The sequence below is a fragment of the Leptinotarsa decemlineata genome, unplaced genomic scaffold (assembly GCF_025532065.1).
Source record: "Leptinotarsa decemlineata unplaced genomic scaffold, Ldec_3_MD MMD2_tig00003736_RagTag_RagTag, whole genome shotgun sequence".
NCBI classification, from domain to species: domain Eukaryota; kingdom Metazoa; phylum Arthropoda; class Insecta; order Coleoptera; family Chrysomelidae; genus Leptinotarsa; species Leptinotarsa decemlineata.
The window spans coordinates 4795799-4812662 of NW_027412593.1; the positions used below are offsets into that span (position 1 = coordinate 4795799).

The following is a 16864-nucleotide window of genomic DNA, read 5'->3' on the forward strand; positions in this document are numbered from 1 at the left end:
TTGATGACTGGTGTTTTGTATTTTATAATTTTGACAGACTTCAGACTTGACATTCCGAGTTTATTGTAAAGGTTAAAACACATTTATTCTTTGCTTTGTTTCTACACTTTTCTCATTAATCATGTCGCAAAACAGAGAAGAAATTCTAGCGGATTTTCAGGTAATTTGAACAATTTTTCAGAAAAACTATTACTTGATATCTAACAAACTTTTGATAAGTTTGTTTTCCAATATTTTTCTATATTTTTTTCAATGTTTACAGGCTTGCACTGGCATTGAAGATCTTGCAGAAGCTATGTTTCACCTGAATGAAACCAATTGGGACTTGTTGGTAAGTATTGAGACTTGTTTTCATATTTGATATTCATCAAGATTATTTCTTAGCGGGCTGTTAGTAGAGTCTTGCCTCCTGATACACAAAGTTACCAACGGAATGCTGAGCCCGATGTTATGGTTGTAGAAGATGATTCTGGAACAGATATGGTGGAAGAAACAAACAAAATGGATCAGTCAACATCAACAAGAAGGCCACCTGTCTTGGATAATAATATGCCTTCGACATCGGCTGGTAATGGAAGTGTCAAGATATACAAATTCAATATCCAGTACTGTGATAGGGTGGTCAAACTTGAACTTCCCGAAACCGGAACAATTAGTAAGTGTTATACAATAGCCATGTTTTATTTTCAGTAATATTTTGATATGTATTCAAACAATGAAAAGTGCTCATGTACATACCTGTACATGTGCTCATAAAATACCTGATATATTTCTTTACTGTCAAACTATGACTAATAAACACTTCTTTTTCAATTCCAAATATTCATTAAGAATAGAGTGAATTATTACTATGCACATTGTAAAAATACTTGGCTTTTATGTGTACCTACAAAACTTTTTCATGTGGTCCCATAATCTCATTGTAAACTTAGGTAAAATCTTATATTTATTTCTTAATATCTAAAATATTCTTACTGGATGAAGTTATATGCAACAGAAATGAATAGTGTGTAAAGCTTGATTTTGTCATTTCAAGTAGTTCCTATTGTTTCAAAGCACTATTGGGTTCGAAGGGAAACAAAATCTTGAAACTTTTCCAAAATTAAACCTATTTTTGTTATTGTCATCTCTATAGGATGAAAGTGTTCAGAAAAATTTTATTGGATATTGATGACTTATTTGAGTAATGTGCATATTTTGTAAAATTTTGTCAATTTCTTGATAGTAAGTGTCTCTTCAAAAGAATCCGAAATGTTTATAATTCAAGTACTCAGTTTCATTCATAAGGTTGTAAAAAGTTGTTTCATGAACAGAAACTGTCGAATTATTTCAAAATGGTGACAGACATACATCATTTTTGGGGCAATATTAAAGATTTCCACCATTATGTTGAAGTGGGAAACAAATAAAAACACATCAGTATAAACTTTTTAAAGGGATGTGTAAATAGATCGTGCATGAATGTACATCTTGCATGTACATCTTCATAAAAGGTTTTTATTGATATATTCAATTTTATCTTCCCACTTTCTATATAGTGATTGAGAAGTAGAAAGTTGAAAGCCTTTTTTTTTTAAATCTTTATTAAAGTCTCTTCATTTGTGAAGTATACATTTCATATTTTCTGTTCTATTTGATACAAAAGTATTCATATTGTATGTATTAATGACACTGTGTGAAAGTTGAAATTCTTAACATTTTTCTTTTCTGTCCAAAAATGTGTGAAAAGAAAAATTCATTTTTTGGCTGTTCATTTTATTTTTTCATGAAAAAAATACTTAACGTGAATAACGTACTTCCCAAGAAAATTGCTCAATGTTTGTAATTTTTCGTTTTCTTTCAAGATGGCTCGAACAATCACCCTTATAACACTTTTTTCCAATCTAAACCACTCTAGTGAATAGGAGCTGAACATTTTTTTCAATGTTTTCCAATTGTCAATAATCAAGGGGTCCAGGGAGACAGTTTTGATACTTTTTGTTTCTCAGTTTCTGTAAACTTTTATTCACTACCAAAATGACACATCTGTACTAAATACCTTACATGCATCAAGCCACTTTGTTTTGTGTAATACATGTGAAACCACTCCACATATTGAGAATATTATTCTGGCAAATTGCTCATTTGATCAAAATTCAGCATTCTTAAACTATTATTATTATTGTTATTGTTCAGTGGAAATGTACAAAATGTTCCATATGTGCCACAAAAAAGAAAGTTTCATTCACATGAAAAGGTGGAGTAGATTGGGAAAAATAGAGATTATCCAAATCTAATAGGCCAATAACATAGGTAGGTATGATTCATTTCATCTGAAAGAAGTGTTGGGAACATAATCTTTTGCAATCAATCATTCAAATAACTCCACAATTGAATAAAATTGAATAATCCTCCTTTGTTAAATTTATTTCTTAAATCTTTTGGAATACTTAGAAATCCATATATTCAAGATTTGGAAACAATAACTCTATGATCCAATTAAATTGAATGATCCTCCTTTGTTAAATTTATTTCCTAATGTTGAAACTGGTAATTAGTTGGATATTGCAATATTGATATGTAAATTCATGTAGTTTCATTTCCATTTTCAAGTAATTGACTGTTTCTATAAGGTCAAATTATCAATCACTAAGCCCGTAGTTAAAGTCACTATAATTCTAATTAGTATAAAGTTAGCCATAATTTTTCATTCACAGTTTTTATGAGACACAGGCTGGCGACGTTGGGACAAAGGAGAAAATGTGAACAGTGTTGCCAAATTTTTCATGAACCCGAGGCTAATGATAATTTTATTAGTCTTTAGAAATACACAGTTTTTAGACACGTCAATATAATTTCTAAAATAAATTTGAGAGGATAATATTCAACAATACAGTTTCTACAAAAATGCTTGTAGATACATTAGAATTACAAAAAAATACAAGTTAATAAGAAAAAATTCCAATCTTATAAAAATAAAAATTAGTTCGGACTTCCATTGTCTAATATGATATAAATTGATTTGAAATCCATGAAAGAATCTGTAAAAAAAATTTGCTGAAAAATAACAATTATATTAAATTGAAAATACAGTTTTTTTGCTTAATATTATTGTTATTTTTCAGCTAATCTTTTTAATTGTTTACAGATTCTTTCAGGGATTTCAAATCAATTTATATCATGTTAGACAATGGAAGTCCGAACTAATGAAATGCACCATACAAATAAAAATTGACTAAAATGTACAGCCATGAGTATTTTACAAATTATAAATCATATAACTGACATGTTATATCTATTTAAAGTTGAGAACAAGTTCAGGAGGTGACCACAAAAGTGCGTCTTCTTGAATAACTTCAAAAAATTGATCAATTTCATATAATGGATGTTTGGTTAATATTTTCTTCAAGTGTTTAAATCTTCTGAATGACAAGTTACAAAATTCGACAGATAAGGCATTGTAAAAATTTGAAATCTGTAAAATCTGAAAATAATTTTAAATTACCATTGCCTTCTTCATCCCTAGTAAAGGACTCCATTTTCTATAACGCTGTTAAAATGTAGAATCACTTACCGTCTCATTTTAGAAATAGCTACGATAGTATTGACAGCTTCAGAAAATACACAAAAAAACTTCTCGCGAGCAGACCCTATTATAGTTTGCAAGAATTTTAAAATGACAACATCTCTTAGGGTTCAACAAGCATTTCCAATGTAAATGCAAAAAAAATATGTTTATTCACAACATCACATTAGAAACCCCTAAAACTATCAGTGATTCTCTAATATATTATGCATGTTATATACATATAACCCTTTCTCTTGAATCACTCTATCTATAAAAAAAACCCGCATCAAAATCCGTTGCATAGTTTTAAAGATCTAAGTATATATAGGGACAGACATCTGGAAAAAACTTTGTTTTATACTATGTAGTGATATAGCCTGACCTACATATATATATATAGCCTTGAATTTATTTTATTCAATTTTTCAGTATAAGGATCAGTCAATATCATTTTGAACAATCTAAACAAATTCTGGAAAACCACAAAGGAGACCCTGTGCATGGTTATTACTGTTTTATTCACAATATTCACATTACAAACTCTACATTTTCTACTTTCCAGTAGGAAAAGATACTACTTTGTCTTACTTCTTCACCAGAAACTGAATTAAACAAAATAAGTAACCTATCAACCAAGATACATACATTTGTCAAACAATATTTGTAATATATTGATTTGTATTGTATTGATTTCTTATGAATAAACTTTTGATTTTAATATTTCATCTACCTGAAGGAGATTATTATCCAATTCACCTATAGAATTAAAGGCCTTTTGTATATACAGGTAAAAATAGTATAATTGGTACATATCTGGGTTTGAAATTAGAATCATTATTATATCTAATCCTTAATTCAAAAATTATGCTTGATTTATACATGAAAATACAAATCAGACTTTGATTTTTATTGATAGGATTGAAAATAATCATCATCCAATAAATGATTTTGTTTTACATAAATAATAATAACGATTAAATTGGGATCGAAAAATGAAATTCATCTTTTATACACAAATTAATTAATATGTATGTCCCTGATAAAATCACTAATCAAACACATTTTTGGTGGTTTTGCCCATTCATATGTATATTCTTGAAGGAATTTCTTGTTACAAAAGATTATATTAATTTTGTTTCGGTGTTGGGAAATCAGTTCCACAATGAAGACATTCCCCAAATCAACAAGTTCCTCAGAAGCGTAATTTTTGTGCTAACTGCGTTGGTGATGCTTGACTGAATAAGGTTCACTTCATACTATCATAAAAAGATGATGACATTTTACTTACGAGTTTATATTGTCAGATGTTTGCCTCTGAAATGATGATTTCTTTTTCATTTCACATATTTGTAGGAGAAAGGTGATATATCCAACTACAAGTTATGACCAAACCAAAAAGAATTTTAATTTCGTGAATGTGTTTGAAATTTATTTTTTTATTGTAGATGATCTGAAAATATTATTGCAACAAGAAATTAAAGTGCCGCCTTGCAGACAGTTACTTTCCAGTTGGGCTAGAATAGCCCGGTACGAAAACATGCCATTGTATAAATTAATGTTACCCATAGAAAATTCCCTTCATGTTACTGTGAAAGAAAATGAAGGTGGTTTCCAGGCAGAGGAAGAGTGAGTATTTTTTATTTGTAAATTTTTATTTTATATATATATATATATATATATATATATATATTATATATATATATATATATATATATATATATATATATATATGACAAGCTGGAACTATATTTATTTGGTCATAATACTCAGACGGTTCACACCGTTCTGAAGAGACCGTGCCCGGTACTGATGATGGGGCAAGTACCCCGAAACCGGTCTTATTTTTCTTTTCCTAGTGGGAAATAACTTGCGACGAATCTTCCAAATCGAGGACGTTGCACAGATGCCTGATGGTTTTATTTTAACTCTCTGCGCGGCATTAGCTGGGTTAGTTGTTGTTTTTCCATTGGGTATCTGCCACACCTACCTACAAAGTCGTAGGTCTATAAATTGGCCGAAATACTTATTATTCTGATAGACGGCAATAAATTTCATTAGGTTTTCATTCTTAAATTTATCCACATGGTGATTAATGTCTCACATTTCTAAGTGATGATGCTTTGTTTAGTGAAAATATCACAATCTAATCTGATGTTTATGTTACAACTGATTATTGTAGTTATGAAAACAGTTGCTCTTTTGTTTATCGTATTGGATAATAATGTTATGTTATTCAAACAATACTTATTTTTAATGGTGTATTTTGAAACTAGTTTCAAGAAAATATTGCATAGAATCATGAATGCTATTATCTCGCTTGAATGCATTTCAACAAAAAAATGTACCTATTAATGTAAAAGAACCCTGTTGAAACAACTACTTCCATATAAACATTGCATGAACGTTGAATATACAATCTTTATATGAAAGTAGTTGCCTTGAGAGAGCTTTTTTTCCAGTTTTGTGTCTGAAATTTACTTCTTTACATTGAAATTATTGCTTTCTTCCTATCTTTGGAAGATTCTTACATTTATTTATTTTTTTATAAAGAGGGAGAAATAGAAAGTCAGAACCATTCTTTCCCAAGAGTTGAAACATGTACTCTTCCGAAAATATCTGAGGGAATCAATAAAAATTCAATAAATTTACAAAATATTCATTTATTCATTCACGCTTTCACCCCACTACAGAACAGTATGTTTTATGAAATAAAAAAACAGTGTACTAATGAAAAAATAGCGATTCTCTCCATTAGTTAAAATAGAAATCGACATATTGAAGTTTTAATGCATCTCGCAATACATTTATGAATTTTGATAGAGTTATGCCAGTAATCTCGAAATTTTTTCTTTTAGTTTGTGATCTATAGATGCGTTTTTGCTAAAGTTGTGTTTAGAAAAGAAATGGTTGATTGTGATAGTTTTCCTATTCGTTCTTTTCAGAAGTTCAAAACAAAACAAGACCATTTTCTCTTCTTTTATTCTTACTCTACAAAAATCTAATTTGTTTTTAGTTACAATATTCATTTTATGTGCACAAAATTCCAAAAGTTATTTTAAACTCTTTCTACCCCGAATTTCTTGGAAAGATGTAATATTTGACGGATATTTCAATTGTGAAGCAACAAAAGCCAAAGAGACTATTTGTTTTTATTGACCTAATCGATTGCTATCGTCAGTTTCAATTAACGCAACATAATAACATTTACAAAAATATGATTTATATGCTCACCAAATCGCTACTGTTCATTAACTATAAAGCTACCTTTAGCTGATGTCAACTGATTATAAATAAAAGAGTATAAAGTGTGACATTTTTCATTTAATTTATAAAAGCAGATATCAATATGTAAATTGTTCACGTCCCAGTTTTCAGATCTTTTTGAAATAGTGTTATAGTCTATTTCAAAAGAGTGTAGAGTAATAAAATCTCATTAAGTATTCAAAAGCGCTACAGGGTGATCCGTCAATAAATTCTGTCACTTCCCTAGTCCGCATTGCAAAATTATGTCGTTTCATAAAGAGCAGGTAGGTATCACCCTGTTTTAAGGGATTTGTCCATTGTTATCGACGGATAAATACTGAGCCAGAGGCGCGCTAGTGGGATAATTGCCAAAAGAATATGCATTCATAAAAATTATATTAAAGGAAATAAAAATTTAATACAGCAGAACAGTGTTATTAAAAAAATATAAAATGTAACAATAAAATATATACGAACCGAAATCGGGAAATACTCACAAACACACACGAACGAACTTTACGTATTGAAACACTTGTGGGGACTTTAAATCAATTTATTCACAAAAACGACAAGAACTTTACTGGATACGTTATTACAATTTGACACTTGAACAATACTAAAACTGTGAACTTCCCTTAACGTTTAACAACACTCTATTTATACCCTAATTGAATGTTCTAGAGATTACTAGGTACAATTTTCGAGAACCTTCCGAGAAAATAATTATTCAGACTACCCTTAATTCTAAACCCTAACCTAAGCAAAAGTGTCACTGTCACTGATACACTGGTCTCTGTCCAGATTGCTTATCCCGCTACAGTATATTTACAATTCAATTAAATTATTCTACATCAGTATAGTCTTCATCCGAAGAACTGTCATCATCCCCTGGTGTTATAATTATAGGGTCAACCACCTGATCGACCAAGTTGTCCAGTTCCCACATTTTATCTTCCTCTTTTAAAATATGCTGGATTGCTTTTTGCCAGTTTTCTGATGTGATTTCCATAATGGCTTGATCAAACAATACCTTGACATCTTTCATTTTAAATGTGGTATTGTGCCTTGCAACATATCCTTTAACTTGTGCCCATATAAGTTCTATAGGATTTAATTCGCAATGATATGGCGGTAGGCGCAGCACAGTTACTTTATACTTTTCTGCTACATCTTCTACGGCATATTTCATGAAGCGAGATTTATGTTGTTTTACTATGGCTAGTAGTTCCTTCTTTACTGAATTCGTCTCAAACTGAATACCTTTATTTGACAGCCAGTTAATAATTTCTTGCTTTCTCCAAGCTGAAGTTGGTACCTTCTCTAAGCGCCTTGAATGGTAGCTTGCATTATCCATAACCACGACCGAATCAGCTGAAAGAAATTTTAACATTTCCCCGAAGCAGTCTTCGAAGACATCCGAATTCATGTCCTCATGATAATCTCCCGTCCGGCACGACTCAAAGCTTAACAAACCTTCTTTTAAAAATCCGTCTTCGCTTCCAATGTGAGCAATTATAAGCCTCTTCCCTTTTCCCGAAGGCACTTTAATACCCGTCGAAAGGCCTTCTATGAAAGCTTGGCGAGAACTTGTTATATTTTTATCTTGCCACATTTTTTTGACTATATAACCTTCGTTTATCCACGTCTCATCAAGATAAAAAATTTTCTTTTGCTCTCTGCGGTACTGCTTTATAGTTGTCAAATATTTTCGTCTCCAGCAAACAATTTCATCACTTTCCAGTAATAGTGCCTTTCGATTGTGCTTTTCCCAGGCAAAATTCATACTTTTTAAAGTTTTCCATAAAAGTTTTCTGGATATCAAAGGAATATCGTTATCTTGGCTTATCTCGATAAATATTTTTTCAAGAGTGGGTATTTCCTTTTTAAAATAAAACGAATGAACTTTTCTTCGAATGTCACATTTGGTGTCTTCATCTAAGATTTTTATTGGTCTTCCTGATTTTCTCTTGCATGGACTTACCTGGCCTGATATCTTTCTTTCTCGCAATAATTTAAAAATCGTGGACTGTCCAATTCCAGTCATTCGGGCACATCGCTCAACACTTTCTTGCACAGACAAACTAGGGTGATCGTGTTTTATGCAATCATATACATTTAAAATTATAACTTTTTCGCAAACAGATAGCGGAGAATTTTTTACACTTCTTTTCTTTGGAGTAAATGTCCCCATTTTATAACTTTTTCACTATTTCTATATCACAATATCACTGTACGTTTAATTGGTGTAGTAACAATTACTATTATAACTCGAATGTTTAAGACACCATTACAATATATTTAAACCCTTTTTCTTAATTACCTGGGTTTAATAGGTATTGCATGATTGGTGGGCAGGGTCAAAAAGGGATTATTATAATGACATGGCACTTCGGAACTAAGTGTTAACCCTTTTTTGAGAAATCATGCTCAAGTATATGAACCCAAATTGCATATTAAATAAGTTTACAAGAACCACTAAAATTAATCTTAATCTTTTTTTAAGAAATTTTACTTACCTAAATACATGTAGGTACTTAGTTTTAGACCAAATTACTTCCCAAAAATGGCCTTTTATTATTATCTATGTCTGTAATTTTTAATTTACTTTAATTATTAAGTTTAATAATCCTAAGATTTGCCTACGCCCATGGACGACAACGAAATTCAGGCAAATTTTATGACACTTCATGATTTATTACTCTACACTCTTTTGAAATAGACTATATCATCAGATTAGACTGTTTAATAATGATAATAATACAGCCTGTAAAGTCGTCAGGAGTTCCGATCCCCTTCTCTGCATGGTTCGTGACCATGAGAGAACAGGAATTGGAGCATTTCTCTTTAGGGCAGCTGCCCAAGCAGCTGATGAACTCGGTATAGTTTTCGACACTGAACGACGTGACCACAATTCTTTCACCGAGTTGGAACCTGTTCAGCAAAAAGCTCAGATAAAAGCCGCAGAGATCACCTTACTCATGCGGAAATACAAGGATAAACCAATGCATGGGGTCTTCTTCAATAAAATTGGAGACCTTGGCTTATCAAAGCGCCTGACATTCGCTTTTCTCAGGTCGAGTGGGCTGAAGTCGGAAACTGAGGGGTTCATCATGGCTTGCCAGAATGGTGTCTTCGACAGCTTAGTCCACCCCAGACGCGTGATGGGTATAGAGGTTCTTGACACAAGGTGCAGGGCCTACCGCGAGACGCCCAAGACCCTAATGCACTTGCTATCAGCATGTCCAGCATATGCGGTCTCGGCCTATATCCATCGACATAACGCGGCCCTAATAGTGCTATATTACCATATACGGCACTCTTACGGTATTGACGAGACACCTGTGTTGCCCTACGCCCCGGGGGATATTGAATCTGTTGTGGGGAACGAGAAGTGCTGAATTTATTGGAACTATTCGTTCCTCACCCTCAGGCTCATACAAGCTAATAAGCCTGATGTAGTCCTTCTCGACCACCAGAGCAAAACGATATTTGTCGTGGAGTTTTCAGCTCCTGGCGAGACGAATATCGTCAGAAAAGAGGAGGAAAAACGGATAAAATATCGAGATTTTCTCTTCGAACTCCGCAGACTCTATCCAGATCACTCTGTCAAGATGGTTGTTCTGATTATACAGAAAACAGGTATTGATGAAACCCTTCGGGTTTGTTGTTTTTGTGGTCGAGTTTCGCTGGACATTTCCTTCTTTCATAATTTCACTGGGAAAGGGTTTGTAGCACAATGTCAATGGCGTTTGTATGGAGTCCTTGGTAGAATGATGTCCTCTCTACTCTCGAATCTTAAAATCATACCGGCTTGCCGCACTAAGGCAGAAATCTTAGCCTCATAGATGCAGTAGGCTGTCATTCTTGGCTCACTGCGCTTGCTCAGGGCACTTCTCAGGGCTTCTCGGACCCAATGATCACTTACCCCATGGTGTGGGGAGTGGTCATTGGTTGATAATGCTGGCGCGTCCTCCCGAATGTATCGGGGCTTCGGGGGATAGGGCCTGACCAGCGCACACTACGGTGAAAAAAAAAAGCTTTTATTGAAAGGTTACTCAGTACAAGATATACTAACCTAACATAACAAATGGCAGAATTTAACATCTGTACATAATGAATCAAGGCAGAAATTGCTCTTTCATTCATATAAAATGCTTCAAATCTTCTTCATACTTAAAAAATTCATAGTTGTAAGTAGTTAAATAACACTTCATTGTGAGATTTTTATTGAACCGTTTACAAAACCGCAACACTTGTTTCCCTATACAGCAGCTTCCTCAGTCATGGTCAAACTCATGCCGATATAGTGAAATTCATGGTGCGATATGGTAAACTGTTTAGTTAAAATTTCATAATAAAATGTTGCTTGAATATGTTATGGATTTTCATCAAGTATTGACCAATTCCATCATATGTGTGTTAATAGTTAGCCATAAATTTCAAGTGTCTTCTCAGGTTCATTAAATTATATTTTTCCAGGAATTTGGTAACAGAGAAACTCAGCAGCACCTTCACTCTCAATGTCAAGTTTGAAAATACGACGTACAATCTCAAATATCAAGGCACCAAAACTATTCTCGAAGTTAAAGGAGATGTATATACCTTAACGAATGTTCATGTTCGCAATCAATTGTGGAGTGGTTGGCCCCCCAATATAGACGACCACACAATGTTAGCTCTATCAGGAATCAAGTAAATATTTTATATTTCATATATGTTCTTACTCATGGGTTATTCAATTGCACACAATTTCTGTAATAGAAGAGGTTGAATCAGATGAAATGTTGGTTTTTTGAAAAGATATATTCAAATACAATTTGAGAGAGTTAATATGCCGTGAATTTCTGCCATATTTCATAACATGAATCAGAAATTGTTTTTTCATTTTATTAAATTCTGCTGAGTCTCAACATATATGTTCCCTGATTTGAATTGAATTGTTTCTTTCAGTCAAATGTAATAGGTCAGAATTTATTATGATTGACTAAGCAATTTGTATGAATTGTTGAATCTGCTAAATTGACATGAAATACATTGACATATGCACTAATGATTTCTATTATGGTAGTAAAATCTAACCTTGTAATATATTAAATATGTTTCAAGAGATTTTTTTATGTCTATCAATTATTATTTAAATCAATTCCAAAAATGAGGTTTTTATAAACAAAAATTTGAAACGAGTTGAATAGAATGTCAGTTTCCACAAAGGAAGTAAAAGATGAAGATGAATTGTGCCTTAACAAACTTTCTGAAGGTTAGGTTTACTTTTTGGCCTCCACAGAACAAATCAAAAAGATACCGAAGTCTTGCTTCTGGCACAAAAATGCAATTATGCAATGCCAAAGAACGTTTAACAATAGAGTTTGGCCTCTCTAATTTGACACATTTTTTTTTCTTGAAATGATTTTATTGAGATTTATTCTCGATATTTCAAGTTCGAAATATAATCATTATTTTAGAAGAGTTGAAATTGGAACAGAATCCTACTCAGTCAAATATGGTTCTTATTATTCAGTAGTTTTATTTCTTGTCTTTCTTCAAAGTTAACTTTAAAATTTCATTAGCAGTCTAGTTTCATGTTTTTTCAGATTTTTCACTCACTTTATTCTGTAGCTGTTTCTTTTTCATCTGTTAATAAATACATTTCGAAATTTAATTTGTTCTAAACTAAAAGTAAAGTTGAATTGAAGGTAACAACCATTTCAATCTTAAATTTATAATAATACTTAGGATCTTTATTGCCAAGAATAATGATTTACCACTAAATGAAGTTCAAACCAAAAAAAACTTCGATGTTATACTTGACCATCACGAGAACGGTTTGTCTCATGTAATTCCTTACTGTAGCATGTCCAGAACATTCATCAAAATATTTATTTATCCTTAGCAAATTACTTTAAAAAGCGAATTAATTTTTTCAGTTATCCTGAACATGATTTGACCGTTTGCCGACTTACTACAACTAATCACACTAGAGAGAAGAGAAGTGTACCGATTGTCCAGATTGATAGTGATGATGACGAATTTGAAGACGCTTCTGAGAGTTTTACTGTAGATGATGAATATTTCGTAGACAATGACGTTTCACCCGCTAAGAGGACAGAGCCTTTAAGTAAGAATTATTATTTTTTTTTATTGTAAGGATAATCTTCATTACAGCTAAATAACATAAAATATATATCTACTAAAACAAATCAAAAAGGTTATGAAATAGCATTTGTCAGTTTTCAAAAAACACCCTTTAATGCGAGATTTCCACTTGAAAGTTTACAAAACTGCGACATGTGTTTCGCTATGCAATGGCATCTTCGGGCGTCACAATACTGTGACAGTATTGTAAAGCGAAACACGTGTCACGGTTTTGTAAACTTTATGGTGAAAATCTCACTTTGAAGTGTGTTTTTTTAATATGTTTCAATGTATTCATCAAGTATCAGTCAGTTCTATCATGCAATTGTCAGTTTTGAATGCACCAATAATAATGTTTAGATTTCACTAGCCTGTAAATCATTTGCAAAAATTTCAAATTCGAAATAACAAGTGTCATTTATTGAAGTATTTGCTTGATTCTTTGATATCTGATATCTGTTGCTGTGACAGACATCATCAGTGGTATGTGCATTGATTGTGAGGACGGGTATAACTCAATGTCTTTTTTTTTAATTTATTTCATTTAAGTAGGACAATCCTAATTTACAAAAAATAAAATAGTTAACATATTTATTTTACACTAAATATAACTTATAATAAATGCAAGTATAAAGATATATAATAAATTTGAGTGTAAATATACATATACACACACATATATACATATCTATAAAGTTAAATACAGTATAGAATAATGGTGGAATATTTTTTTTTCAATTATAATACAAAATAAAATTTTGTTTGAATTTTGGTATACTTCTTGCCTCTTTAACATATTGTGGTAAACTATTGTACTGAATGAATGTACAGATTTTTTAAACAGATGTATGGTTTTGGTTTACTGTTATAATAAACTTACCCATGTAAGTTGGAGTCAGTTAATGTATCATTTTATAGATATAGATCATAGTTAAGTACGTCAGTCTTCGCTCCACAGTAAATAACTAAAGTTTCCAGCATCAATGATATAGGAGTTGACCTACTACATCGCAATACTATTCTCATTGCTCGATTTTGTAGCTTTTGTAATTGGGATATTTTATTAAGATCAAAGCAGTGTAGTAATGTAGGGCAATATTTAAAATGTGGTTGAATGATAGTCTTATACACAGTTATTCTGGAATACAGACTTAAGTTTTGGGACACTCTAGAAAAGAAATATAGTTTTTTCAAGATTTTTTTTTAGTATATTCAAAGTGGCTACTAAATAATAAATGATTATCCAACATAAATCCCAGATATTTAAATTTCTTTACAATTTCAATTTTTTCATTGTTTATTTCTATGTTAATGTTACTACTATTTATTTGTTTGTATTTATAAGGTCTAGTGATTATCATTGCCTTACTTTTACTTACATTTAACTTCAATTTATTCATTTTCAAATATCTATCAATATTTTTCAGCACATCATTTATTTTGATCACTGCTCTATTGATATTCCCTTCACTTACTGATATCAGAGTATCATCTGCGAATATATGAATGTAGTCACATTCAACATATTTTTCCATATCATTAATATACATGTCTCAGCCACAACCATCATCCTCACAGTCAACACACATATTACTGATGATGTTTTCCGCTGTAGCGGACGAAACGTTTGGTACTATAAGTTCCATTTGACTACGGTCTACCAGTCATTAAAAATATTCTGTGTTATATTTACAAAATGATCAGTGAATTGCTCGAAGGATACTTCCGTTTCAAATGAGTAAGGAACCACTAGTTGGCCTTTCTGTGACTTTTAGGAACTATAACTAATTACAAAGTATTATAAAATGACAGTAACAGAAATAAGATTTTTTTACAATGAACACATATCTTGAAAAAAAAACAATGAACTGCAGTCAAATATGAAATTGTTTCAAGAAAGTACACGTTGAAAACGAATTCAAGTGTAATAGAAAGAAATGAAAACTATGAAATTCAACTTTGATTTCGTTGGTATTATTTTTAACAGAATGAATGAAACAGCTGATTTTGAGTTTATAGAGTGAATTTAAGTCCAATAAATAATTTTTATATATATATATATATATATATATATATATATATATATATATATATATATATATATATATATATATATATATATATATATATATATATATATATATATATATATATATATATATATATATATATATAATATATATATATATATATATATATATATATATATATATATATATATATATATATATATATATACAGAGATATAGATATTATTGAGTGTGTATGATATGAATCAAAAGGAGGAAATTCGTGGACATGACACTCAAGAAATATGGAGGCAAACCGCGGACACGTGTTTCTGGCTATTGGCCTCATCAGCGCGGTGCAGCCAATTGCAAAGGCGGACAACAACTGGTTACCAAAAATGGAAAAAAAAACATCACATATGCACGGTGTCACCAACAGGAGCCAACCGCACATTTGTGGTTTCAATTAGAAGACCCAGCATTCCCAGGCATCATCTAACATATATATATATATATATATATATATATATATATATATATTTATATCCTTAGCATCATTTTGCGTCCATCAATAGGCTCGGTACATTACATTTTGCTTCCGTGACTATTTTACGTCCGTATATCGGACGTAAAATAGTCATCGTAAATATCTCTCTAGATAAACGACTGAAACCAACCATATTACAGATCCCCAACGGATATATTCATGGCTTGTTTCTGGTTCAGATAATTTTCCTTCTCTCCTTACCAGATGTCAGTAATAGACAATTCAATGGAAGTAAGTTAGTGCCAAAAATGAAAGTAAATATACATTTTTAGTTCATCATAAATCCGATTGGGAGCGCGAGCGTTATATACATAATGTATATTTTCATTTCACTCCACGCATTAAATTGACTCCTATTCGTGGCAACCCTGTAATACCCATTAAACGTGACTTCGGGACTCCTAGATCAGAATTTCCATATATTTGTATTGAAGTCTGAAAAGTTGAAGTTTATAAACTATAAAAAAGTTATAACAAAAGCATGAGCAGTTACGATAACATTATAAATTTGATTATTACCGATTGAAGTTCTAAGGTTTCTCAATTCTGCCCGAATTAAAATTCTTAATGAAGTACCTAATATTTCTGCTCATACTCCAAAAATAAAATATTAAAATATAAAGTTTCAATATTTTTATGATAAGTCGATAATAACCATTTGTTCGGTGGAATGGCTGAGAATAAGCAATAAATTGTAAATTTATTTACGAAATAAAAATGTATGCCAGTCTTATAGTCAAAAATGATTTTAAATTGTAAATTTGAAGGTGAAATCAATGTTTAAGGCTTAAATAAAAATCTATTGTCAACTTTGAAGGTTGAAAGTTTGTACTACCTTGAATAATCCAACTAAAGTAAATCTATTTAATAAAATAATTCAAAAATTAACTTTTGAGGGGCTGATCAAAATTGATTCATTCATGAAAAAAGTTAACATTGAGGAAGTTATGCGAATATATAAGAACATAGGAATTGATGTAAAAGTAATTAGAATGAAAGTTAAAAAATTAGCAAAATTTCAAATATATAAAAATAATGTATATTAAAATTAAAGAGTAAGTACAGAAATACCAAAATCAAATTTTTTAATAAATAAAATTCTTGCTAATATTCGAGCTATATGATTAATAGAGGAATAAACTGAAATTTTTCGTAATCTAATATGATTTAATCCTAAAATTCCTTTTACTATAGCAGAAATAAAAACAAAAAAATTAATTGTATTAAGATTATACGTTAAAATAACTATCGGACTTAATTTTTGCTAAGTTAATTAAGTAAATGCTATTTTTGCTATTCTAATTTTTAATAGAAGGGCTGAATTCAATATTTAAATTATGGAAAAATTTAAATTTCTGAAAATAAATTCATTTAAATTATTTAATA

General features: G+C 30.9%; 1 protein-coding gene across 1 annotated transcript in view; it reads left to right on the forward strand.

Annotated features, from left to right (window-relative positions):
* The window catches only part of casp (Fas associated factor casp), a 32825-nt gene continuing 15961 nt past the window's right edge, over nucleotides 1–16864 (forward strand). Inside the window, exons 1-6 of the mRNA XM_074178336.1 lie at nucleotides 1–160; nucleotides 263–331; nucleotides 385–655; nucleotides 4993–5173; nucleotides 11270–11482; nucleotides 12715–12905. Of these exons, the coding sequence (XP_074034437.1) occupies nucleotides 122–160; nucleotides 263–331; nucleotides 385–655; nucleotides 4993–5173; nucleotides 11270–11482; nucleotides 12715–12905 (964 nt within the window). The 5' untranslated portion in view covers nucleotides 1–121. The remainder of the gene's footprint in view (nucleotides 161–262; nucleotides 332–384; nucleotides 656–4992; nucleotides 5174–11269; nucleotides 11483–12714; nucleotides 12906–16864) is intronic.